At 55.6% G+C, this 24,741-nt stretch overlaps 1 protein-coding gene across 1 annotated transcript in view; it reads right to left on the bottom strand.

Annotated features, from left to right (window-relative positions):
• Positions 1-24,741, bottom strand: part of KIRREL3 (kirre like nephrin family adhesion molecule 3) — a 119,502-nt gene that overhangs the window by 29,496 nt on the left and 65,265 nt on the right. The window contains exons 5-6 of the mRNA XM_065881617.1: positions 8,098-8,255; positions 1,841-1,991 (exon numbers count right to left, since the gene is read on the bottom strand). Coding sequence (XP_065737689.1) covers positions 1,841-1,991; positions 8,098-8,255 — 309 coding nt within the window. The remainder of the gene's footprint in view (positions 1-1,840; positions 1,992-8,097; positions 8,256-24,741) is intronic.

Genomic DNA, 24,741 nt, shown 5'->3' with positions numbered 1-24,741 from the left:
TACATGACCCTCAGAGCGAGGGCCTCCCTCCCATCGCCCTGGTCCTAGACCTGGTCAGAGTCCTCTGCCTGGTACAGGTGGGGGTGGGAGGCTGTTAACAGCTGGTGAAGATGGCAAATACAAAACCTTCTCCAAGGCCTCAGCTGTTGTGTCTAGGTGTCCGGAGCAAGCCCGTTTGAGGGTTTCAACAGTTTCTTCTGCCCTCTGGAACCTAAAGGTCACCTGCCAGGATTCCAGACACTGGGAGAAGTCTGCTCTCTGGCTCCCAAGACGGGCTCTGGAAGCCCTAGGACATGGCCCCTGCAGACCCCAGATCCCTGGAGAGCCACGTGGAGCACAGAATGCAGACACTTAGATGAGCCAGGGCTGTTGGGAGGTGTTTCTAGGTGGATTTGAATTAAAATGAGTAAAATGACAAGGAAGAAACAGATGCCGACCTACAGCTCTGGCCTTGTCCTTCAGAGACTCCAACCAAAGCCACCAGCTCGTGGTGGCCTCATGCTCTGTGGCAGGGAGGGGGTGTTTAAGAGAAGAAGAGTCGACTTCCGGGGGCTGACACTTCCAGTATGGAGAGTCAGTCCAGTACGGAGAGCAAAGCCGCTGGGGCCCTGTGCTGAGCCCACCTTTGTTCGCGGAGGCCGACGGGTACCTTAGAGAGATTTTAGACCTTCAGGAGTCTCTTTTAGGGACTTCGGGAATGCAATGCTGGAGGAGCTTTAAAGTGTCACTGTTCATGCTCGTCGTAATAACTGACCCGGGCTGAGGGCTCCTGGTGTGCATGCCTACAAGAAGAGTTCCCAGTGGGGGCTCTGGAGAGCTGGCTGCCCACCTCAGAAACCCGTGTGGACTGGGGGCCCTCGGTTTCCCAGATAGGGACCGCAGTCATACCCTGGTCTGGGAAGATCCCGCATGCCGCGGAGCAACTAAGCCCGTGAGCCACAACTACTGAGCCCGCGAGCCACAACTACTGAACCCGCGAGCCACAACTACTGAGCCCACGAGCCACAACTACTGAGGCCCGCGCGCCTAGAGCCCGTGCTCCGCGACAAGAGAAGTCACTGCAATGAGAAGCCCACGCACCACAACGAAGAGTAGCCCCCGCTCGCTGCAACTAGAGAAAGCCGGTGCGCGGCAAGGAAGACCCAACGCAGCCAAAAAAAATAAAAAGATTACATGAGATGATACGGGCAAAGTACGAGCTGACTGAGTGGTGATTCCTCTTCCTCTTCCTCTTCTCTCCCTGACCGACGCTGCCAGGACAGGGCCTGGTGCCGTGCCTCCACTCTGGAGCCCTGGGTGCCCCTTCTGCTCCCAGCACCTCTGCTCTGGCTTCCTCTCCAAGGGAGGGTGTGAGGCCGCCTGGCTGGGCGGCACTGCCACGGCTGACCACCCTATTTGTCGGTGTGGAAGTTCTACCTTATACAGGTATGGAAATGGGGCTTCAACTTGTCGTTTGTAAAGGACCCTCATCGGTGATGTTTTCTTTTGTTTGTTTGTTTGTTTTTTGGCCGCGCTGCGTGGCAGGCGGAATCTTAGTTTCCTGACCAGGGATCGATCCCGTACCCCCTGCAGTGGAAGCGCAGAGTCTTAATCACTGGGCCGCCAGCAAAGTCCCCAGTGATGTTTTTAAGAAGATTGTCACCCTCATCTCTGACAGTAAGAAGGACAAGATGGTCCTTTGGGTGCCCATACAAATCCGCTAGTCCCCAGGGTTGACTGACCCAGGTCCTGTCTCCAGCCCTCCTGCAGGGGTATGGCTCTGGCCTGGCTACATCCCCCCACCCGTGCTCTGGGCAGGGGGTGCCGGGTGGTCCCTACCCTGGGCTGGGTCAGTACTCACGCTGGATGTCGATGGTGACCGAGGTCTCCTTCCCTCCGGGGATGGCTTTGTTGGTGGCCCGGCACACAATGCTCTGCCCGTTCTCCACATCGCCGGGGGAGATGAAGAGGGTACTCACAATGCTCTCACGCTTGCCGTCGCGAAGCAGGGTCTGCAGGGGGGAGAGAAGGCCCTTGTCACTTGTCACTCAGCTGGGATGGCCTGGGTGCGTCACGTGCCAGTCTTGGAGAGGAGGAGGGAGCCCTGTGGATGGAGGTGGGTCAGCTCAACCCACCCAGGGGAGGCCGTCTCCATGCAGAGCCAGGGGTTACCGTTGGCTCCCTGGCCCAGATGAGTGCTGGGCTTTGGCTGGAAAAAGGAACTGGCAAGTTTTCCAGCATGTCAGCCTGGACTTGCCCACCCTGACACATAAAAGAAACCAGGCTGGGCCTGATGGAAACCAGGTTCTATGTAGGAGTGAACTTGTAACTATTCTGCCTCTGGTCTGGGGGTATCTCTGGGTCTGCAGGAAGCTCTGAGATGGGGGGCTACATGCAGGTGCTGTGGCCCCTGGGGATGACGCAGGCTGTAGAAGGGGGTGCAGATTGGGGGGTGGGGGTAAGGGTGGGGCTGGGAGGGATGTGGGCAGAATCAATGCACACTGACCATTTCATTACTTTACCTGTACAAACCCTTTCAACTTTTCAATCGTTTCACTTCCTGACCTCATTAGAGCTCGGACCAAGCCACAGGCGGGACAGATGCCATCGTCTTTCATTTGACAGGTGAGAAAACAGGTGTGATCAAGAGAGGCTATGGAGCTTAATCAAACTCACTTCAAGTTGGTGATAATATAAGTAAGAGGGTCTTGGAGTGAGTTGAATAGTATCCCCCCAATTCATGTTCACCCAGAACCTCAGACTGTGACCTTATTTGGAAATAGGGCCTTCACAACTTAGTTAAGTAACTAGTAATTAGCTAAGGATCTTGGACAAGATCAACCTGGATGTAGAGTGGGCCCTAAATCGAGTGACTGGTGTCCTTGTAAGAGGAGGAAAAGACACAGGGAGAAACAAGGAAGGGGGCCATGGCAAGAAGGAGGCAGAGATTGGAATGATGCTGTCACAAGCCAAGGAAAGCCAGGAGCCCCCAGGAACTGCAAGAGGCAGGAAGATTCTCCCTCTGGGGCCTTTGGAGGAAGCACAGCCCTGCCCACACCTTGATTTTTCGCCTCTACAAGTGTGAGACAACACATTTTGGTTGTTTGAAGAACCAAGTTGTGGTACTTGGTTACAGTGGCCCTAGAAACTAACGCAAGCCTAAAGGTCTCCTGTCTTCCCCAGGACCACGAGGTCATTCCTCACAGCTGCTGTTCCCCATCATTGCCGCTACCTCCTCCCTCCTCTGAGCCCCCTTCCAGCTACTTCCCCAGCCGTTTACTGCCCCGCACCCTGAGTTCCCTGGTGGCCCACGAAGGTGGGTGCATACTGGGGAGGTGCAGTGTGCAGGAGGGTCACTTCAGGGGACAAGGTGGGGAGGCTGGACTTGCTCAGTACACCCCAGGAAGGAACTTGATCCTGCAGCAGGGGGTGCCGGATGCAGTCTTACTTTGCCATGACTGGAGCCAAGGGATAGATGGACAGACTCTACTTCCTCAAAACCTCCCTGAAAATAACCATGACATCCTCTCTAATCCTCACAGGACCTTGGAAGGAAGGGAGCCTTGTCTCCTAAACAACGGAAGAGAAAACTGAGTTCAAAGTGACTCAGGAACTTGCTGGGCAGGGCTGGGATTTGCACTTGAGAATGGTGAGCCCTGAGCCCATGACCCTCCCACTGCAGCTTCCTGAGGACCTGGAAGCCGGGTGGTGTGATCCCCACTTAAAGGTGGGAACAGTTAGATGATTAAGTAGCTTCCGAGTTTAGCAGTGACATGCAGGCGGCTGGACCCTGCCTCTAGGTCCTCAGTTCAGTACCCTCCAACACTAGGAGAACAGGACGGGAGCTTCGGTCCAGAACGGCGCGTCCTGCTGTAGACAAAGCCAGACTCAGATGCCGGAGAGATCCGCAGAGCAGGGCAGTAGTCCCGGCCTGTTTCTCCTCTGCCGTAGAACGGCCTGGGCGCAGGCCTGTTCCCGTCCATATTCTCTCCTGGGACGTGGGGTGATGGTCTCAGCCCTGGGCAGAGGGATCTTGGAGAGGGGCTGGGGGAGGGTGATACGGTCAGTCCCAGGAGCCGGTGGGGTGACGGCCTTGGGCTCAGCCTCAGGGCCAGGGCGCTAACCTGGAGGCCGGCCCCCGGGGGTAGGGCTTGGCGCGCGGGCGGTGTAGCCCCGCCTAGCCGGAGCAGGGAGCTGCGGCCGCACCTTCGTTGCCTGCTGGCTCCGGCTCTGCTGACCTCCCGCGTCTATAAATAGCCAAGCGATAATCAACGATTTCCTGGATGAAAAAAAGACCTCGGGGCTGGGGTTGAGGAGGGAGGGAGATCGTACTGTTCTTCCCCCTCTCTTTTTCTTTACTTTTCCGTGGTGCTAACGAGGGGCATTTACATAAATTTTACTCTGCCGGCACCCCTCAGATTGATCTACTTGAGGGGTGCAGGGCCGGTGGGAGGGGAGCCGGGGGCCGAGCTCCTAATTAGGCCCCTGACTGCTGCCCGCTCCCGGCACCCAGGGCGCTCCGGGCCCAGAATGGTGATTAATGACATATTTACTGTGTCCGGGCGTGTGCTTTTCTGGGAAATAAAAATTCTGGTTCAAGTTGTTTGTTCCGCCTAATTAGAGAAGGGGAGATGTGTTCATTAAACCGGGGGAGAGCACAGCGCCGGCTTCCCACGCCGCTCGGGGGTGTGAAGGCGAGGCCACAGCGCGATCCTGGGGAGGGAGCCGAGCGCAGGGCGAAGAGGGGGCCTTGGTCTTCTCACCCTGGTTTTCCTCCTTCCCTTGTTCGTTCCTTCCGCATCTCCTCACCTCTCCTTTCTTTCTCTTTTCTTTTCCATCATTCCTGTCTTATAAACCTCCACTGTTCTCACATGCAAATGAAACCCTGGGACTTTGTGGCCTCCAGGTCCAGCCCAGGTGGACACTCTCTCATTTGCTGATTCTTGTCACTTCCCCGTCCTCCCTGCCCCTTGCCTCCCCTGAACCTGGCTCTGGAGACGCACCTCCAGGCCGCCACCTTCTGCTTGAGAAACCTTCAGAAGCACACACTCAGCTTCAGGAGGGTAAGTGGGTTACTAGTGGTGAATCACTGTTTCTGGGGCCACCACCTCCAAGGCCTGGGGCAGCGTTCCCTCCAGCTTGGTGGGCACTAGTGTGACCCTGATGGCCTCTCCTGCGGGTGCCACCTGTGTGTGCAGATATGGACCAGGAGCGAGGCCTATATACCTCACCTGCACAGGGGTGAACATGCCAGGGCCTGTGTGCGTGTCCACCGGCCTCTGGTCCACTAACTGCTTCCAAACAGTCTTCCTGACTGTCCCAGTGTCTGTGGGAGGCTTAGGGCTCATCTCTGGACCCTGCCTGTGCTGTGCTGCTTCCTGTCTGTGCATCCAGGCCCCCTGTCCCACCCCTGAGGGCAGGCACTTGGCATTCAGTTGGCAGCGGTAGTGGGGGAGCTGGGCTGGCCAGGGGCAGACTGCACCCTGTGTGAGGTTATCCAGTGTGGGCAGCTGCCACCACTCTGCTCTTTCCAAAGCCCCTGGAGCCTCAGCTGGGCAGTGGAGAGCCAGGCTGAGCCCCAAGAGCTGGGAGGCCTCGTGACCACAGTTGAGGGAGGATGGAGGTTTGGAGGGAATGCATTGGGTGGGTGGCCCAAACCTGGTGCTGAATATAGGATGTTCATTGATATGCAAACAGCCTGGAAAGGGCTTGAGCCTGCCTGATTGCCTGGCAACAAGGCCTCCTCTCTTCTCCCTCCTCACTCACCTCGCCCACCTGCCATGTCCCTCAAGTTTTTTTAATCATCTCTTTGCCTCCCCTTCTTATAGCTGCCTGGGGACTCCATTGGTGCCTGTTATGTGGTTTGAATGAGGGCCGTCAGGGAAGGTGGAGGTTTGCACGGTGCCTTTTGCCCCAGACCCTGTGTCTTCAGGGACCAACCCCCAGTTTTGTTCCCTGGGGCCAGGAAGGATGCTCTTCACAAAGAAGGCCAGGATGAGTGGCAGCTGCGCACCGAGTAGAGACTCTCGGGCCCTAAGATGGACAGATGAGATGGGGAGTACTGGGGTGACTGGAGGGGAGAGATTGCAGAGCTGGGTTCCAGTGAGGGCCCAGCGTGGAACCTAATGAGGCTCATTGGTCCTGGGGGTGGGGGGGTGGCCCCTTGGGCAGGCAGCAGTCTGAAGCTGGAGGAAGCAGTGGGGTAGGGCTGGAGGGTAAGGGGCTTCAAGGTAGAGATGTACACGACTGTACATCCTAAGACCAAGCGACCCTCCCCCTGTTGTGCGCATCCGGGTCAAGGCCTCATCCCCCAATGTGGCAGCTGCTGGGGTAGTAGCAGATGGAGCAGGGATCTGGCCCCCAGGGAAGACTTCTCTCTGGCCTCAGCCCAGACTGTCTCCTCTCCTCTTCCACAACCTGTCCTGCGTCCCCTGGTCTGCCTTCCCGATGAATGCCAGGTGGCTTCAGTTCTGGTGCCAGGCCCGGAGAAGACGGCCTGAGGCTGGGTGTCCAGGAAGAGAGGACTTGGAGAGAGGCCCCGCCATCCTCTCCCCTGCTTCTGCAGCCAGACGCCTGCTGGGAGCTGCGGGCCCTCACCCAAGCACCCGGGCCGCGAGGGCTCTGGCGGCCGTGGGTCCAGGGAGAGGCACCACAGCCTGTGCTGGTGCATCCCCTTCCCGAGGATTCTCCCAGGGCGAGGGACCCAGCCATCATCTGTGATGCCATCCTCAGTCCCACCAGCCCATCCTTCCCCTGCTGGCCGCATGGTGGAGGAGCGAAATGAACACCCCACGAAAGCTGGGCTGCTGTGTGACCTCTGGGGAGGGATAACAGGGTGAGCCAGACGGGGATCTGGGAGGAAGGGCAGGAAGGGCCCAGTAATACCAGCGAACGTTTTACGAAGCCCTGACTCTACGCCAGGCACTTTACCCAGTGCTTTCAACGCATTATTCTGTCTACGTCTCAAAGGAATCCTAACAGGGGTCCGCAGTTATCATCCTCCCGTTCTGCAGATGGGGAAGCTGAGGCGGAGAGCTGAAGTTACCATAATATGCGATGGGGCTCAGGTTTGAACCAAGTTGGTAGGATCGTGGGGCCTGCTCTACTATGACACTGTCACACTCGCCCAGGAAATATGGATGGCAGGGTGCACCGTGGGGACCGTGCGGATCAAGTGAGGGAAGGCAGTGATCCTAACAGCCTTGCTTCCCTCTGCCCGGCACTCTGCTCATTCAAGCCTCGCGACCAGCCTTTGAGGCAGGTGCCGTGGCTCCTGTGGTAGAGATGGGGACTCTCAGGCACAGCAAGGCTGGGGAGCTTGCCCGTGGTCACAGAGCTAGAAGGAGGCAGAGCCTGGATTCAGGCTTCCCAGCCCCCTGGGCCCACGGGCTTAACCACCCACCATGTGATAAATACTGAGGCTTCAGCTATGAGGGCTTTCAGGGCCGCCCTGTGGGATTTTTTTTCTGTAGACGGTGGACCCTCCTTGACTTTGTGTACTCGTGGGTCCTCTCAACCTCTCTCTCTCCCTGTCTCTCTGTCTCTGTCTCTGTCTCAGATGCTCATGTCCCTGGCCCCTTCTCTTGCATAGCCTGTCTGGGGCTGCTCTGCCTTTGGGACTTCAGAAGTTCCTAGGTCAATGGCACTTGCAGTCCTGGGGAAAGAGGGGGCAGCAGAGGGCTGGGCTCTGACAGCCCCCGGAGCAGATGCCATATGAGTATGGCTGGAGGATCCAGCCTTCTCCGTGTGCCCCGAGTCACAGGTTTAAAGCTTGTCAGACCCGGCAGGTCCCTGCTGTATGTGAATTGTGTCCTCCCCCACCCCCAAACTCATATGGTGAAGCTCTGACCGCCAATGGCACATATTTGGACATAGGGCCTTACCCCAGGAAAGAGAGAAAGTGGAGGAGAGACAGAAAAGGTCAGATAAATAGAGGCAGAGCACGAGAGAGAAAAAGAAAAAGTGACAGTGTGCGCACGAGAGAAAAGACAGAGAGAGAGAGACAACGAGCCAGGAACAAAAGGTGACAGAAAATCATACAGGCAGAGCAAGAGCTGCAGAGAGATGGGGAGAGCCGGCCCCTCCTGCAGCCCCTCCCCTCCTTCCACCGCGCCTCACCTTGGAGTAGGTGGCTCCATTGATCACCTCTCCCTTCCTCAGCCAGATGATGGAGGCTGCAGGCTTGGCGTTGTCTGCATGGCAGGTGAGGTTGAGGGGGTCCCCGGCCCGCAGGCTGATGACAGGCCCCCCCAGGATGACGGGGTCGTCAGGTGGCACTGCGGGGAGAGGAGGGGAGAGGTCAGGCTGAGGGCGCCCCTCCCCTCGGGCAGGGCTGGGTGGACTTTATGACCAACAGTAATTATCATTCTTTAATAAAATGTATAATCCCCTTGTAGGATAGCAATAACAGCAACAACAGCAGTAATCCTGACACAGGCATCGCGTGTTTATTTGCAGAGGACTCTCATGTCATCATTTCACCCCGCGTGCGGCAGCCCGTGAGGGGACAGGGCAGGCGTCATTAGCTGTGATTTGCAGATCGGGAAGCACGGCACGGCTTCTTGGATTGCTTTTTTTTTTTTTTTGCGGTACGCGGGCCTCTCACTGTTGTGGCCTCTCCCGTTGTGGGGCACAGGCTCCGGACGCGCAGGCCCAGCGGCCATGGCTCACGGGCCCAGCCACTCTGCGGCATGTGGGATCTTCCCAGACCGGGGCACGAACCCGTGTCCCCTGCATCGGCAGGTGGACTCTCAGCCACTGCGCCACCAGGGAAGCCCAGATCATTCTTTTTAACTTCTCTCTCCCTCTTTTAAAACAAACCAGTGTCACATCTGTCGTCTGATTTAATCCTCACAACCATCTTGCAAGGTAAACATTATTATCCCAATTACACAGATCTGGAAACCGAGGCTCAGCAAGACCAAGTGACTTGCTCAAGGTCACACAGTGCACGAGTGGCAGAGCCAGGGCTGGAAGCAGGTCCCCTGACACTTGGAGCACCAGGCTGGTTGCTTCCCTTGCAGGGGACAGGTGACAGGTGACCTTTCGAGACTGAGACAGTGTTTCAGAGGGCTGGGCATCTCCTTAGCACTTTATTCTCCCTCATCCCAGGGTCAGAATGAATCTCTCTTGCCTGGTCCTTCCACCCCATTTCATAGCAGCGTGGTCCCCGCCACGAGACGGGGACTGCCAGGGGGAGAGTGACGCCTCCCGTAGCGCCCGGCACAGGGCCCGGTGCCTGGTGGAGGCTCCATACACGTTTGCTAACTCCAGTGCAGTCATGCCTTTGATCCCCATGATGACCATGGGATGCGGGATGGGCAGTTATGATGATGGATGACCATTATTGGGAGAAGAGGCCCAGAGAAGTTAAGTGACTGGCCTAAGGTCACAGAGCCTCTTCTGAGATTTGTGCTTGTGGACGCACGAGGGTCTCAGGCCTCTGCTTTCCCTGTCTCTCCTCCCTGGACAAACCAGAAGGGGCAGGGCTCCTTGGAGACCACCTGAGGAATCCCTGGCCTTCTTCCCCAAGGCGGGGCTGGTCAGGAGGGCTGAGCTGCGTGTTTCCTCAGTGAATGGGTCATTAGGTGAGAGTTGGGGTCCTCACGCAAAGGGCCTTCTTTGCCCAGTAGCCAGAGAAAGTCCATCCTTCCAGCCAGGCCCTGTGCGACCTTCTGGGCCCGTGGGCAGGAAGGCAGCCTCTCCAGGCAGTGGAGGCACGTCCAGACCCAGCAGCTCTGCCTTCCAGCCCCTCCCCACCCAGGGCACCCCCAGCAGCCTGCTGGCTTCCCTCGGCTCCCCAGGGCCCATCCCTGCCCGGGCACCTGCCAGGCTCCTCAGGAAACTCCAGGAGACCCTGGGGCCAGGTAAGTACTTGAAGCAGCCTGCCTCCAGCTAGTGGCTCTGCCCCCTCCCTTTCCGGCCTCCAGGACGCCTGGTTCAGAACTACAGCCCTGGCGAGTGCCATCCCCCAAGTTTCTATTTCCTAAGGGAAAAAAACCCTCCCGGCTTCCAAGTTGCTCTCATCAGCCCCAGGACTCCACTGCGATCCTGGCCCAGGGAGAAAGTCGGCCTCGTTCAGCCCTGCCCAGCCTCCTAGGGGGACCTGGGTACAGGCAGATGGTGGGTGTGGGCCGGACAGTAAAGACAGCCTCCTCCCCCGCCCTCCCTTTACCCCCGCATTAGTGCCAGAGGCCTCCTTGGTGCTGTGGGCCAGAGAGCCACAGGGAGGCTAATGAGGGCCTTATCGTGCTGGGGAGGGGATTTTAGCTCCTTGCTTCGGGCGGGCCCTGCCAGCAGGGAGGGCTGCGCTAGGCTCCCGGCCCCTCCCTCCGAGGTGGCGGCTTTCTGCCCGAGAGCTGTTCGATGGATGTGCTCAGGCAGAGCTTGCTGAAGGCCAGGGAGACTGGAAAGAAGCTTCCGGAACAGAATCAACACCTGGCCATCCTGTGTCCGCGGCCAAGGGGGCGAGATTGTGGAAGTGCCCTAAATCAGAGGCCGAAGCGGGAAGGCAGTCCCTTGCCCAGTTTTATTTCCTCAGATATAACATGTGAAAGTACAACAGGGGATCTGGAACGTTCCTCCAGCGCTGACATTTGTTGGGCCCGAGACAGTGGTTCTCGTTGCAGTTTACAATATTCTGGGGGAGGTTTTAAACGTCCCGTCGCCAGGCCACACCCTGACCAGCTGAATCCCCATTTCAGGGGGTAGACCAGAGCATCAGGGCATTTTAAAGCTCGCAGAGGATTCTGCTGTGTGACCAGGTTTGAGAACATAGTGTCTCTGGGCCTTTGCTCAGTGTAACCGCCTGTGATCACGGCTAGTGCCGCGTTTGGAATGTCGGGTTAGAGGAGGGGAGAGGGGAGTGGGACTGTGCTGTGTGACGCTTAGGCGCACGCGTGCGCGCACACATCTTCCCAAATAAGTGGTTATCACGCCAGTTGTTCACGTAACCATGCATTATGGATCGGCCTTCGCCTCGGTGCACACCAGATGGGGTAGGAGGGGGTGTGGATGGGGGCTGGGGTGGGTGAGGGTGGGAGGGGGAGGAGGGGGGAGGTTTGGGGCCCACAGGCTGAATAGAAATCAACAGTCGCTCCCTCCTGGCAGCTGTGGTCCTGACAGGAGGAGGGTGACTCATTACCTCTCCATTCAGACCTGGGCCCGGAGCTGGGGGGCCAGGAGGGGAGAAAGTCTCGAGTAGCCCGAGCCTGGAGATGCATTATTCATCCACCCCCCTCCCAGGATTCGTTATTATCCTGAACCACTACAGAGCTTGGTCTCCTAATTTTTTAATCACAGGGAAGGTGGAAGCGTTAGCCTTTTGTGATTAATCCAGAGATAAAAATAGTTGACGGTTTTGGTGTTGAGCTTGTTGTCGGTCAGGAAAAGTGCATTAGCTGTTGGGTGACTGAGACCTCGGAGGACTTGAGCCCGGGCAGAGTGGGTGCCGGGAGCTGGAAGGCAGCCCAGGGGTCACACCCTCCCTGGGACAGGGGCTGGCTCTGGGGCGCTGCTTTTGAAAGGGGCACATCATGCGAATTAGGGTTCTACAGTCGCGGGGGGCGCCTGGCTCTTTGCCATTTACCCTCCTGTCATCCGGGCTTTGGGCAGGCGGCTGGGGGCCTTCCTCCTTGCTCTGCCCATCTCTGGCCATCAGCCGTGTAGACAGTGCCACGTGCGTGGGTGTACAGTGTAGAGGACCCGTGCTCCCTGTGTGGGAGGGAGCCCCTGAGGAATTTCTCCCAGCTCTGCTGCCCAGAGCAAGCGGGCCTCAGTGGAGCGGCGGGCAGGGAGGCACAGGGGAGGTGTATGAGGCCAGAGAGCATGGTGGCTGCCCAGAGTCACAGGGAGCGAGGGTAAGAGAGGATGGGGAAGTGCAGCCTGGCTCCACCTGGGCGGTAAAGCTTTCACCTGTTTTATGTACTAGGGTTCTTTATACCATTTTACAGCAACAAGAGATTCTGTGGCTAAAAGTTGTATGGGACCGATCCCCAGCCCCACAGCTATCTCTAAGACGTGCTCCTATGATCAGAAGGCCTCCTGCACTAGAGCATGTGCTAGGGGTGACCATCTGACTCTCCTTCCTGCAGGACATCGGCTGGACAGAGAGTAGAGTGGAGCTGGGTTCAGAGGGCTTCCGCCTCGTTCTGGAACTGTTCACTGACTCTGTGCCCAGCTCATTTGACTCCTTGGTCTTGGTCTGCCCGGTTGGTCAACTTTGCTGGGAAAATTCTCTTGGTGCCAGGCCATGGGCAGCGCTGTGGGGTCTCCTCCAAAGTCCAGTTGGTCACCTAAGTGGCCCCCTCCAGCCCGCTGGGCTTCCAGCGTTCCCCAGATGCTCCGTCAGTCCAGATGGTTGGTCCCCAGAGATGGGGGATGGGACACATCTGCCAGCAGAGGCCAGCAGCCCGGACACGGAGCTTATGTGGCCAGGGGCAGATGTGGGGCGGTCAGCGGGCCATCCCCCCGCCCCCATCAGTACCGGGAGCACCTCATAGACGCTAAGCTCTCTGGAGGGCAGGCCTGGGTCCTGTTCAACTCATGTGCAGTGCCTTCTCCACAAGTGGGCTGTTCAAACACAGTCTGGTTGGGTCGCTGCTCTGCTCCAAGCTCTCTGGGGCCTCTGCACTGTCCCTGGAACATAATTTGAAATCCTCTCTGTTGTCTATAAGCACCTGCACCCCTGGTCCTGGCCTGCCTCTGGGACCTGGCTTCTTCCACTCAGCCACTCAGCCCTCACCACGCCCCGCCCCGGGGCCTTTCCGTCTGGAATGTTCTTTTCTGTGTCCTTGTCTTGCTGGCTTCTCCTCATCCGTGGTGCAACTTAGATGCCACGTCCTCTGCGAGGCCCGGCCACCCTGTGTAACAGCCCCTCGTGACTCTCTGTCATGCCAGCCCCCTTGCTCCTTTACCACCGGGTTCATTTGGAGCTCCTCTTATGGAAAGGAGGCTCCCTGACAGCAAAGAAAGACCTTGTCTCTCTTGGTCACTAGATCAGTGCCTGGCACACAGTAGGTGCTCAGTAAATGTTTGTTGAATGAATAAATGAAAGATCCCTGGGTGAGGGGTCTGGCATGGGCGTTTGCTTCCGAGGCCAGCAGTTTCTATGCTGTGTGTGTACGGCGGTGGGTAGGGTTGGGGTGGCGGGCAAAGAGGGGGTGCCTCCCACACCTCGCGGGGACAGGAACTCCCTATGGTGGGACCTTGGGGAGTGGTTGCTTCCTGCCGTTTCTGGAAAGGAGGAGCCCAGGCGGGAGGGCTTGGGGTGGTGGGGTTCTCAGCTTGTTTTCTCGGTAGCACCAGACCCCTCGGTCGAGGAGGGACCCCTGTCTGATTTCTCTGGATCATAGGCTAGGGAGAGGTCTGCTGCAAGCAGGGTGGCAGCTCGGAGGGCTTCTGGCTTGGAGGGAAGACGAGGTGTGCCTTCCATGGTGCTTTTCTCTGCTTTTAGGGGTCAGTGTTCAGCCCCAGGCCCCAGGGAGTCAGGAAAGGAGCGGACTGAGTTTGTGCTGGGAGTGGGGGAGCTGACTGGAGGGGAGGGAGGACCCCCAGGGGCCTCTGAGCTCATCCAAACCAGCACCTCCCACACTCCAGAACCTTCTTTCCTCCCAGTGTCCCGGCTGCATGGCCAGCGTTCCTTCCTTCCCTCCTGAAATTGATATTTCCACGTCTTTCTTTCAGCCTCTTTCACGCCCCAATCTGAGCCCATAGTGGTTGAGTAAAGCCAGACCCAGCCTGCCCTCTTGAGCTGGTAGGGTGAACTTCGTTACTCAAAGCGTGTTCCCGGGATGGAGTTGCAGCCTCCACATCACCCGGGAGCTTGTTACAAATGCAGGCTTTTGCTTCACCTCAAGAGCTCCTGAATCTGGATCTGCGCTTAAAAACGACCCAGATAACTGGTATGTACGTTAAAGTCTGAGGAACACTGCTCTGGAGGGATCCTAGGATGATTACAAACCGATAAGTGCTTTGAAGAAAAGGCTTACTGGACAGTGAGAACACGTGGGGGGACCTCTGTGCTGGTTGGTGCCTTTCCCTCCATGACTTCCTGGGGGTAGCGTCCTGCTCACTAGACACTAGATTTAGAGGTGGACCCCAGTATGGATGTGTTTCATTACAGGTCCCTTTGGGACTTCCCTGGTGGCGCAGTGGTTAAGAATCCGCCTGCCAATGCAGGGGACACGGGTTCGAGCCCTGGTGTGGGAAGATCCCACGTGCTGTGGAACAGCTAAGCCCGTGCGCCACATACTGAGCCCACGCTCTAGAGCCTGCGAGCCACAACTACTGAGCCTGAGCGCCACAACTACTGAAGCCCGTGCGCCTAGGGCCTGTGCTCTGCAACAAGAGAAGCCACCGCAATGAGAAGCCCTTACGCCTCTGAGAGGAGTAGCCCCTGCTCGCCACAACTAGAGAAAAAGCCCACGTGCAGCAACAAAGACCCAACACATCGAAAAAATAAAAGTAACAGGTTCTTTTGCTCGGGCAGTTCTTTAACTTGGAATGCTGGGGTCCTTCTTCTCCTGGATCATTCTTACCCAGCCTTCCAGATATAGCTAAGGGGGGCTGCTCAGTCCATGAGGTCTTTCTGGATCTCCAAGTTGGACCAAGTGGCTTTTGTCTATGATCCCGTAGCATCCTGGGCATCCTTCTGTCTCAGTATCTCACCTCTTCTATGGAAATGATCTGAGTGTGTTTGTCTTTCCCTAGACTGCAGCCTCACCCGTCCTGTCCTCGTCACCTGGCAGAGCACCTGACGCTCCAGGGTAATCCCTTGTATGTTTGCTGAGCTGAACCTGGCTCGAGTCCATCCCTTTACAAGCTGTATTACATATGTAATCTGACAATGTTTGCCCTCTTGTCTGGGAAGTGGGGTGATAAAGATACCTGCAGGCTGTTTTGAGGATTACCTTTATGATATGAAGAATGAGGCGGGAGCTTTGTAAACGGCTAGACAAATATTGATTATCAGGCCCAATTTTTTTTTTTTTTTTTTTTTGCGGTACACGGGCCTCTCACTGTTGTGGCCTCTCCCGTTGCGGAGCACAGGCTCCGGATGCGCAGGCGCAGTGGCCATGGCTCACGGACCCAGCCGCTCCGCGGCATGTGGGATCCTCCCGGACCGGGGCACGAACCCGTGTCCCCTGCATCGGCAGGCGGACTCTCAACCACTGCGCCACCAGGGGAAGCCCTATCAGGTCCAATTTTTAAGAATGACATTTAGTTTTGTTTATGTGGACGGCACTGGGCCAAGGGCCCCCTTGTTTCATTCTCAGTTTTCCTCGAAACGGGTGCTCTTAGGACCTCCATTTTATAGACTAGGAAACGGGGGCTCAGGGAGGGCAAATTAACACAGCAGGTAAGGGGTAGGGTTGGGATTGAGACCCAGGTTTGTTTTCCCCTGTGATCTGTTCTGCCAGCATCAGAGCAGCACCCAGAGCCGCCCGTGAAGCTGGGGCTGTGCCTCACAGCCCGTCCCGTCAACCCTCCTGCCCCAGTCCTGACTCTTCATCCCTATGCCTTCAGACCCCGCACTCCCGTCCCCCAACCTGATTTCCGACGGCTCGATGACGCACGAGCCTGACTTGCAGTTTGTGTTGGAGAGCGATGTCTGCTAAGGGAGAGGAGGAATGATTTCTGCCGTTCAGATCCACGCTTTGCTCACTTTTGTCGTTCTGCCCTGTTGTCAGGTTCTGGGCCCCATGCGATCCCAGCCTGCAGCTTCCTCGCTCACTTTGATGCGCCGCCTAATGGCCAACGTGCAGAACCGCAGTCTGTAAAGACACGGCCGGGATGTGCCTGCTTTTAAGGGGTGGCTTCTCAGGCCCAGCTCACTAGACATGTATTCAGAAAATCCATGTTGAGTATTTACTATGGGCCAGGCCCTGCTCAAATCAGCGGGGACGCAAAACTCCTGCCCTGGTGGAGTTTATATTCCAGTGGGAGAGACAGACAATAAACGGGTAAATACATAATACAATGTTGGTTGGTAGTAAGTACTAAGGAAAAAAAAGACCAAGTGGGGGAATAGAGAAATCCTAAACTGGCCTCTAGGATTCTCTTCTGGTTTTCTCCCATCCTCTCTGGATGCTACTTTCTGTCTTCTTCCCACCCGTAACTGGTGTTCTTCCCCAGGGATTCTCAGGCCTGTGTACGTCCTGTGCACTAGCCGTGGAGAAGCACATGGCTTTCCTGTGGACTCAGCCAACATCTGCACGTTGATAAATCCCAAATAGGCATAACTTCTATTTGGGGGAATGGCACCACCAATGACTGAAGCTAGAAATCTGCACGTCTTTCTGAATTCCACTCTCCTGCATCCGGCATTACGAACCATCCTGGTTAATTCTCTGAAATATCTCTCAGATTCGTCTCTCCCTTTCCATCCCCAGCAGTCTTCCTGTCTCAGGCCCTCATCATTTCTTACTTGGGTTACAATACCTAACACCCCCTGCTCTACCTTCCACACTGTTCCAGAGTGATCTTTGCAAAGGTTTGATTTTCACCCATCCACTCATCCATTCACTCACCATTTGCTGCATTTCTAGCAGTCCTCTGTTTACAATCTTCCAAAGGTCCCCCACTGCCATCTGGATAAAGTCTGAACTTCGTGGCTCTCGCCAATCCCTTCTGCTTCATTTTCCATCGCTTCTAATTTGTTCTTATGGATAAAAATCGCCTGCAGCTCCTGGAATAAGTCACTCTTCCCCAGTTGTCACTTTCCCTTTCCTTGGCTAACTTGAAAGTCAGCCAGCTTGGGCTCACATGCTGAGCCCTACACTTACTAGCTTGCGGCCATGGCCAACTTTCTTAGCCTCTCTGTGCCTCAGTTTCCTCATTTGTAGAACAGACTATACAATAAAACCAGATTTGCTGTGTAGCTCCCAGGATCAAGTGAGATGCAGTGTGGGAAAACACTTTATCAATGGTCCAGTGTTGTAGAGAGGTTATTTGTTCTTCAAGCAGACTAGGCTCATTCCCTTGAAAGATGGTGGGCAGAGTTCCTAGGGCTTGTGAGTCTGGTGCTCTGTTTCCTTGGGGAAGCAGAGGTCTCTCTCCGCTTTCCCTGCCCTGTCCTCACCAGACACGGGGTGAAGACCCTGCTGCTCCCCAGGGGTGATCTGCTGCCCTGCCTGCTTGGCCCCCCTCCCTCTCCAGTCTCCCCACATCCTGTGCCCATGAGAGTGAGGCCGTTATGCTAGACGGCCGCAAAGGCGTGCGTGCGCCGCTGACCCCGTGTGGAGTCGAGGTGAGCGTCTCCTCTGGGCTCGGCCAAATCGCTGGCTTACAGAATCATTAAGTTTGCAACAGCTAACCGATGCACTCAGTAGTAACCTACTGTCCGGTTTGCTGCTGAAAGATGGCTCGGAGCTCTGGGCTCCTGTAGTAGTCCCAGCACTGGGCCCATGGCCGCGACCCTCTCGGCTCCGCTCCAACCCTTTCCACCTCCGCGATGGTCGGGTACTGTCCCACAGGCTCCATCTCTGCTGCTCACATTGTCCATCACTCCCTGCTGCTCCGGGATAAGACCCAGTTCATCCGCACGGAGCGCGTCCAAGGCCCTCTCCAGCTAGGCCTTCTTTCTCCAGCTCTTTCTCGTGTGCTTTCCTTGGACGGGTCTGCTCACCTCTCTGCAAGGATAGCCTGACCTTTACAACCACATGCTTAGGCTTGCGAAGTTCCCTCTGCCGAGAATGTCCTCATCCCGATTCTTAACAGGCTAGAATACCATCCTCTCTCCAAGCAGCTCAAAGGCCACCTTTGCCTTGTTAACTCTTGGTCATTCTTTACTGTCACCTCTTCCAGGAAGCCCTCTCTCAATCTCGGCCCTTGCCCTAAGACCATGTGCCATCTCCATGAGCTCGTGTGGCCCTTGGTGCCATTGCCGTCGGCTGCCCGACCGCTGTGAGCTCCTTGAGGGCTGGCCCTTGCCGGCTTCTTCTTTCTATCCCAGTACTTAGTACCGTGTGTAGCTCAGGGTGACCCTCAATAAATCTTGGTTAGCTGGTGCCTTGTCTGATCCCGCTGAGCTGGAAGCAAACATCCCCTGCTCCCTTAGCACTAGCCTTTCATGCTGGCACCCACCGTGGTCCATGTTACTTGATCTGTGGACCTGTTTCAGGTTCCCTACAGCTCCAGGAGGAGTCTTAATACATCTTGGCATCTTTACCACCTCCTAGCATATTACTTTGGGGTGTAGTAATAAGAATACAACAACAACAAATAATAATAATATGGTTAACAGCCCGAACTCCAGAGCTCTTCCAGTGCCATAAAAGTAGTCATTTAATTCTCACAACAACGCTATACACGTAGACGTGGTCATGCGTATTTTAGAGACAAGGAAATGGAGGCACAAAGCAGTTAAGTTTCTTGCCCAGTGTCACGCAGCTAGTAAGCAGTGGAGTTGGGAGATGTGCAGGGTTTGCCAGATTTAGTAAATAAAAGTACAGAACGCCCAGATAAATTAGAATTTCAGATAAACTGCAAATAATTTTTAGTATGTTTATCTGAAATTCAAATGTAACTGGCATCCTGCATTTTATCTGGCAATGCTATACACGTATTAATTAGGTCTATGTAATTTAATAAATGTGAGTGCCTTCCCCCCTCTTCAGACCGTCTCCACTCCCAGTCAGGTCTACCTAAAGAAGATTTGGGGTAAGATGCAAATAGGGTCTTTTTAAGATGTGTCATCCACGGATTCTGTGGCACCATTGCCCAGACACTTTTCCTGGGAGGTTGGGGGGCAGAAGGACAGGAGGAGAGAGGGCTGGAGGCTGCATTTCAGCTCTGGCCCTGCCCCCAGCCTGGGGGGCCCTGGACTAGCTGAGCTCAGGGGTCCCTGACTCCAGCGACTTGCAAAGGTCCGGACACTGGGAAGTCCGTGCTTCACCTGGAGCTCCTGTTATGCAGGGAAAAGATGGGCGGCAGGTGCCACGCTCCCGGCTCCTGGCTGTGTGACTGTGGGCAAGATAGCATGGATGGCATAGATATTACAGTATCTATCTCACAGGGCTGTGGGCTGATGAAATGGGTTAATACAAGTGCTTTGTCCCAGAGCTCAACACCACAGTAAGAGCTCAGCCCTCATTAGCTCCCGATATGATTACTGTCTGTTCAATAAGTGGACACGGAGAGCAGCAGTTACATGTGAAATTGCTCGTTTCAACCTCCCGCTCTGTTACCTCCTTGTGTTGCACCCTGGCCTCAGCCTCCCTAGGTGGCCTGGTCAGCACCTTGCCTCAAAGCACCGACAAAACCGTCACCATGGTGACGGTGACAGCAGGAGGTAAGAGGCCAGGATGGGCAGGCCCCCAGGGAGGAGAGATGCGGCAAGGGAGACAGATGCTGTAGGGGCAAAGTCAAACAAAGTCACTCGTTTCGCCCCTCAAATGAGGAAGGGTGTGCACTCTGTTTATTTCCGATGAAACCCTGAAAGGGTCTGAGCCATCTCATCAGTGAGGCGCTGTCTGTGCGGAGACCGATGCTTCCTTAATCCCAAGTACACAAATGAATCACAGGATGTGTGCAGAGCAGAGGGAAGGAGAGATAAGGGGGAGGGGGAGGGCGCAGATGGCGGGCTCCACGCAGGCAGAGGGCTGTGTGTATGTGTGTGTCTGTGTGTGTGTTCACGGCGCAGGTGGGTGATGTGTGATGGTGTGTGGAGAGCAGGTGTAGCACCCTTTGGTGGCCAGAGGGAGAAACCAGATGGGAAAGGGTGACCTGTGAGAAGAGCAGCAGCAAGGAGAACAGGGTGGGGTGGGAGAGCACGTGGAACCCTGGGGCAGGCGGGGGGCGGGAGGGCAGGCAGGGGAGGACATCCCTCCTGCCATGTGGGAGGTGGGTCATCCTGCGGAGGAAGGGACTTCTCCCTCTCCAGCTCGGCTGCCGTGCAGACGGCCACAGGGCGGGCTGAATGCCCTTCTCAGGTCAGTATCTGCTTTGCAGCGCCTCCCAAAGCTCTCCGGCTCGTCCTGACCTTGACTCTGGGGTTCTGCTGTGCAACATGGCTGGGTCCGGGGGAGAAGTCTAGTGTGGTGGCGTGGGCTGCCGTTTACTGGTTTCAACCTCACGGTGACCTCATGCCTTATTCTACAGATGGGGAAACCGAGGCACAAAGCGGCAGATCCACTTGGAACAAGTGACACAACTCACGGTGAGGGGGCCCAGGAGTCTGGCTCAGGCCCCTGGGGACCTGGCGGTGCTCTCCTAACCTCAGCGCTGTCTGGCTGCAACTGCGCGAGAAGCTGTCTCGGGGCCTTTGGCTTGTTAACAGCTTCAAGGAGGCCATCCTGACCCAGCAAAACACCGCGGGACTCGGGAGTGTCTGGGTCGGTCCCGTAAATAGAAAGCAGAACTGATATGGTTGGTTTTGCAACAGGCTCCCATCTGTCAAATCCGGGTCCTCAAGAGGCTCCGTGGCTTCACTCAGGAGGGAAGCGAGGCTGGTGGAACCTCCCCGACCAACACCTGGGGCCTCAGGAGTCTCGCAAAGACTGAGGGGCACGGGGAAAAGGTCTCCTCTTTAAGGGGCTTAAAAAATAAACACATGAAATCCTAATAACTGGCTTTTAACATGAGACGCTAGGAACACTGATTTTTGCATTATAAAAATGTGTGTTTGTTCCCTGTGGTAGCTGGTTGAGGAAGTGCAGGGAAGGATGGAGAAGTGACAGAGAGAGTTTAGGGAGTAGGACACGCAGGGTCAGACAGGCGGGACGAGAAGAGACAGAGCCGAGCGATGGGCAAGTCATCCACTCGGGAAAATGATAAACGGGAGCAGACAGAACACACTGTCCCTCGTCACGGGGAACTGTAAAGCAGCGTGCCAGGCAAGGAAAAAAGCAAAACGCTTTCTCTGGGCTTCTCGCCACAAAAATTCATTTCAGGGAATCCCAGAAAACCACTAAACGTACCTTTCAACTTTATGCAAATTTACCAAATCCAGTATCTGCCAGCATCCTTAAGAGGAGAAAGAAAGTCAAGGTTTTTTTTTTTTTTTTCTGCTCTGAGCCTGTTTTTGGAAAAGCACAAGCCTCTAAATTTGAAAAAGGGCAATTCTTTTAGAATTCCTTGCAAAAAGCGCTTCACTGCTCCTCCGTACTTTAGCATTATAGATATTTTTAAAATCTCCCATCTTCCTCATTTTTCACAGAGAGAGAGCACATTCCTTCTCAGAAACTGGTGAGCACTGCATGGCATTTTCTACGGAGAGGGTACACTTTCTAGGTGAACATTCCCTCTTTACAATCTGCCAGGATGCTGCGATGTGGAACGTGACAAGGCTGAGGCCTCTTTGCAACCGGAGGGAAATCAGGCCATGCTCGTCCTGGGGAGGGTGCAGGAGGGGGCGGTGCAGACTGGGGTCCTGTAGGCCAAGCCCGAGATAGAGCCGTCAGGACGCTTAGTGGGGAGGCCTCTCTGGATCACCCCTGATGGGAACCGGGGAGGTGGCACTGGACAGAGGGGCCAGTCTGGACTGCGGTGGCGGCACCTTGAAGATCTCAGCGGACCCAACAGGAAGCTATGAAACCGGGAGGGCAGGCTGGCCTTTGTGCCCTGCAGGGCCCAGTCACTGGCAGTGGGCTTCCTCCCTTTGGGCCGCAGGTAATCCCCAGAGAGGACCCAGCAGAGAGCTGGCCACCCGACAGCCCAGCAGCTGAGGCAAGGAGTCCTTCTGTCCTGGAAGGGGGAAGGGAAGTGGAGGTGGCCATCACAGCGTGCACTGCAGGCGGTGTGCACAGGAGGGGGGCAGGGCCTCTTCTCCCAGAGCGGCCCCCTCTTCCTTATTGAAATTGCGGTTGGGTGGGGTGGTTTTGGCCCCAGCGTGCTCTGTATCAGAATACCGCCCTTTTGGAGGACAGCTGGGTAGTTGGCCAGGAGAAGATGTTGGCCCTGCTCCGTGCTCTGGGTTCGATTCACGGTGGGGCAGGGAAGGACTCCCCGTCTGCCTCTGGTCACACCCACAGCTTGTGTTTGCTGGTGTCGGTGGGCTGGGTTTGGGACCACCCAACCCCTGCCTCTCTGGCCCCAGGGAAGCAGTGTCAGGGTGAAGAGTGGGCACCGTCTTTGCTCACAGACAGACCTGGGAACCTCCTTACGTGGTGACCCTGGGCAAGTTTCTAAATTTCCCGAGCTTCTGTTTCCTCATCTGTAAAGTGGAGCCAATATGGGCTTCTCGTGGTGCAGGACTGAACGAGGGACCACACGAATGGTGTGGGTTGTAGCAGGTCCTCGGCAGGGGTGGCCGTGAGCTGGGTCAGCTAAGGTTGAGGTTGGCTGCCCTCTCTCCTGATTTGTGGGGTGCTCCCTGGGGTTGAGGCAGGGTGCTGGCAAAGCTCAAGTGAGATATGTGGTTTGCAAAACGTTTTCGATATAGAGAAAGAAGATATATATATCTATGTAAAATGGGACACTATTCAGCCATGAGGAAGAAGGAGATTTTTCCATTCGTGACAACGTGGATGAAACTTGAGAGCGTTATGCTAAGTGAAATAAGTTAGACAGAGAAAGACAAATACTGTATGATATCACGTATGTGGAATCTGAGAAAAGCTGAACTCTGAGAAACAGACAGTAGAGTGGTGGTTACGAGGGGCTGAGGGTGAGAAAAATGGGGAGCTGTTGGTCGAAGGGTACAAACTTCCAGTTATAAGGTGAACACGTTTTGGGGATCTAACGTACAGCATGGTGATTATAGCTAATTACACTGTATTATACATTTTAATATTGCCACCAGAGTAGATCATAAATGTCTCACCACTAAAAAGAATTGGTAATTATGTGATGGGATGGAGGTGTTAGCTAACGCAGTGGTGGTAATCACAGGCAATATATGAATGTATCAAATCAATGCATTGTATACCTTGAACTCACATATTATTATAAGTCAATTATATCTCAATAAAGTTGGGGAAAAAAAGGTCAAGTAAAATGCTATGTGCAAGGTAAGGGAAGCAACGGGGAAAGAGCCCTGATGTCTCATGGTTACAATGGCCATGGACAAACTTATCAGATCTGCCCAGAAAGCCGTACGGGGCAGGTAAGTGTGACAAGGTGCAGAACTGGGTGGTGTTCTGGCCTGGGATGGAGAAGGCTGCTCCCCAGACATTCGTAACGTTTATACTAACTTTCTACCTTACAATGTCAATTATTACAAACCTACGAGGTGCAGCCTTAGTCACCCACTGGGTGACGTCCCTAAGAGGTGGGTGAGGGGTGCCGTTCCAGGGATGAGGGACTAGAGCTGGTGTCCAGGCCTCAGAGCTTTTTAGTGGAAGAAGGAGGATTTTAATCTCACCTTTCTGACCTCAAGTCTAGAGACCTTTCCACTTGGCAGCTCCTCAGCAGGGGTTGGGCAGCCTGGGGCAGTGTGAGGGCTCAGGTAACCTGGTCCCAGGATGGAGGGCCCCCCGCCCCCCGTGCTGGGTGGTAGCCTCCTGGGCCAGCTGTCTCCCAGCCCTGATTCTGATGCACTCCTGGGTCTCCTTCCAGCCTGGACCCCACAGGCTCCCACTCTCCTCGACCCCCCGGAGTCCACTCAGACCCCTTCCACCCTTTGGGGAAGGTGATCCTGATGGAACCCTCAGGATGAAAAAATCCCACTCACTGGTATGTGCCCGGACCTCAGCTGGAAGATAGATTCTCTTTATTCCGAGTCTGAGTGATGTTTTCCTCCCCGTCTCCTTTGGCCCCCCTCACCCCTGCTGGCCCTGGGGAGGGGCCCTCCTCTGGGGTGTGTGAGTCCTTCTCCATCACTGCCCCGACACCTCCGAGGTGCAGCCACTGCGCTGGGTTCCCTGCCTGCAGGTACCCCATTGCGTGGTCATCCTCACGTCCCTAGGGGGCGGGTGGGCTAGGAGGGGCGGCTCTCTCTTCCCGGAACACCCATCCTTCTTTTCTGACTTGTGGGCACCTATGTGACCTGCAAACTTTGCTGAAGTGCCTCCCATGTGACCCCCACTACACTGTGGCTGGGTACTGGTGGGGGCAGGGGACAGGCTCATCCCTGTGTGACCCGGTGCCTCTGCCAGTGCCGTGGCTGAGCTGGCTGAGAGCCTCCCCTTCGCTCCTGCAGGGCTCCTGCACCTCGCAGGTGGCTGAGTCCAGGAGCCTGGCTGGGGGTGACTTCCTGAGCAGCCCTGTCGTCTTCCTCCTTGTCTCTCCGGCCCCAGCTGAGAGCTTACACAGAGCCGGTGCTCAAGAGGTGAGCGCAGAGTAAACGAGTGAAGGGTAGGAAGAGATGCGCGTGAAGGGGGGTTGGGTAGAAAAAACAAAGCCTCCGGACGGGGATGCTTAGAGAGGAGCAGATCTAGAAACATTAATAAACACTAAGATGTATCGAGGACCTACTTTGTTCCAGAAGGTCCCCTTTGGCCCTATTGGCACTCCACGTGGGACTCACTGGCCAGTCTTAGGGCATTGCTAGTTTGGAGATGGCTACAGGGATTTGAGTCACCAAATGGGACCCAGGACAGCTGGTGTCCCCTGGATTTCTTGAGACCTCGGACAAGTCTTTTGATTTCTGTGTTCCCCACTCTCCACCTTCAACCACCCTTCTCTCTGGGACCTGTTAGCTATGCCTAGCTACCCTTGGATCCTTCTTTTCACCGGGTCCCTTCTAAGGCTTCCCCTTTCCTTTGATTAGCAATTGACTCACTGTGGAAAGGGTTCTGAGCACGGTGTATACTCTATAAAAAGAGACAGGACAGCACCGAGTTGCTGGGAGTGTCCTGGGATCAGAATGTATGGGTTTCAGCT

This window comes from Phocoena phocoena, chromosome 8, assembly GCF_963924675.1.
Source record: "Phocoena phocoena chromosome 8, mPhoPho1.1, whole genome shotgun sequence".
Lineage (NCBI taxonomy): Eukaryota > Metazoa > Chordata > Mammalia > Artiodactyla > Phocoenidae > Phocoena > Phocoena phocoena.
Note: the sequence above shows the minus strand (reverse complement) of the source record. Positions and strands in the feature narration are given on the sequence as shown.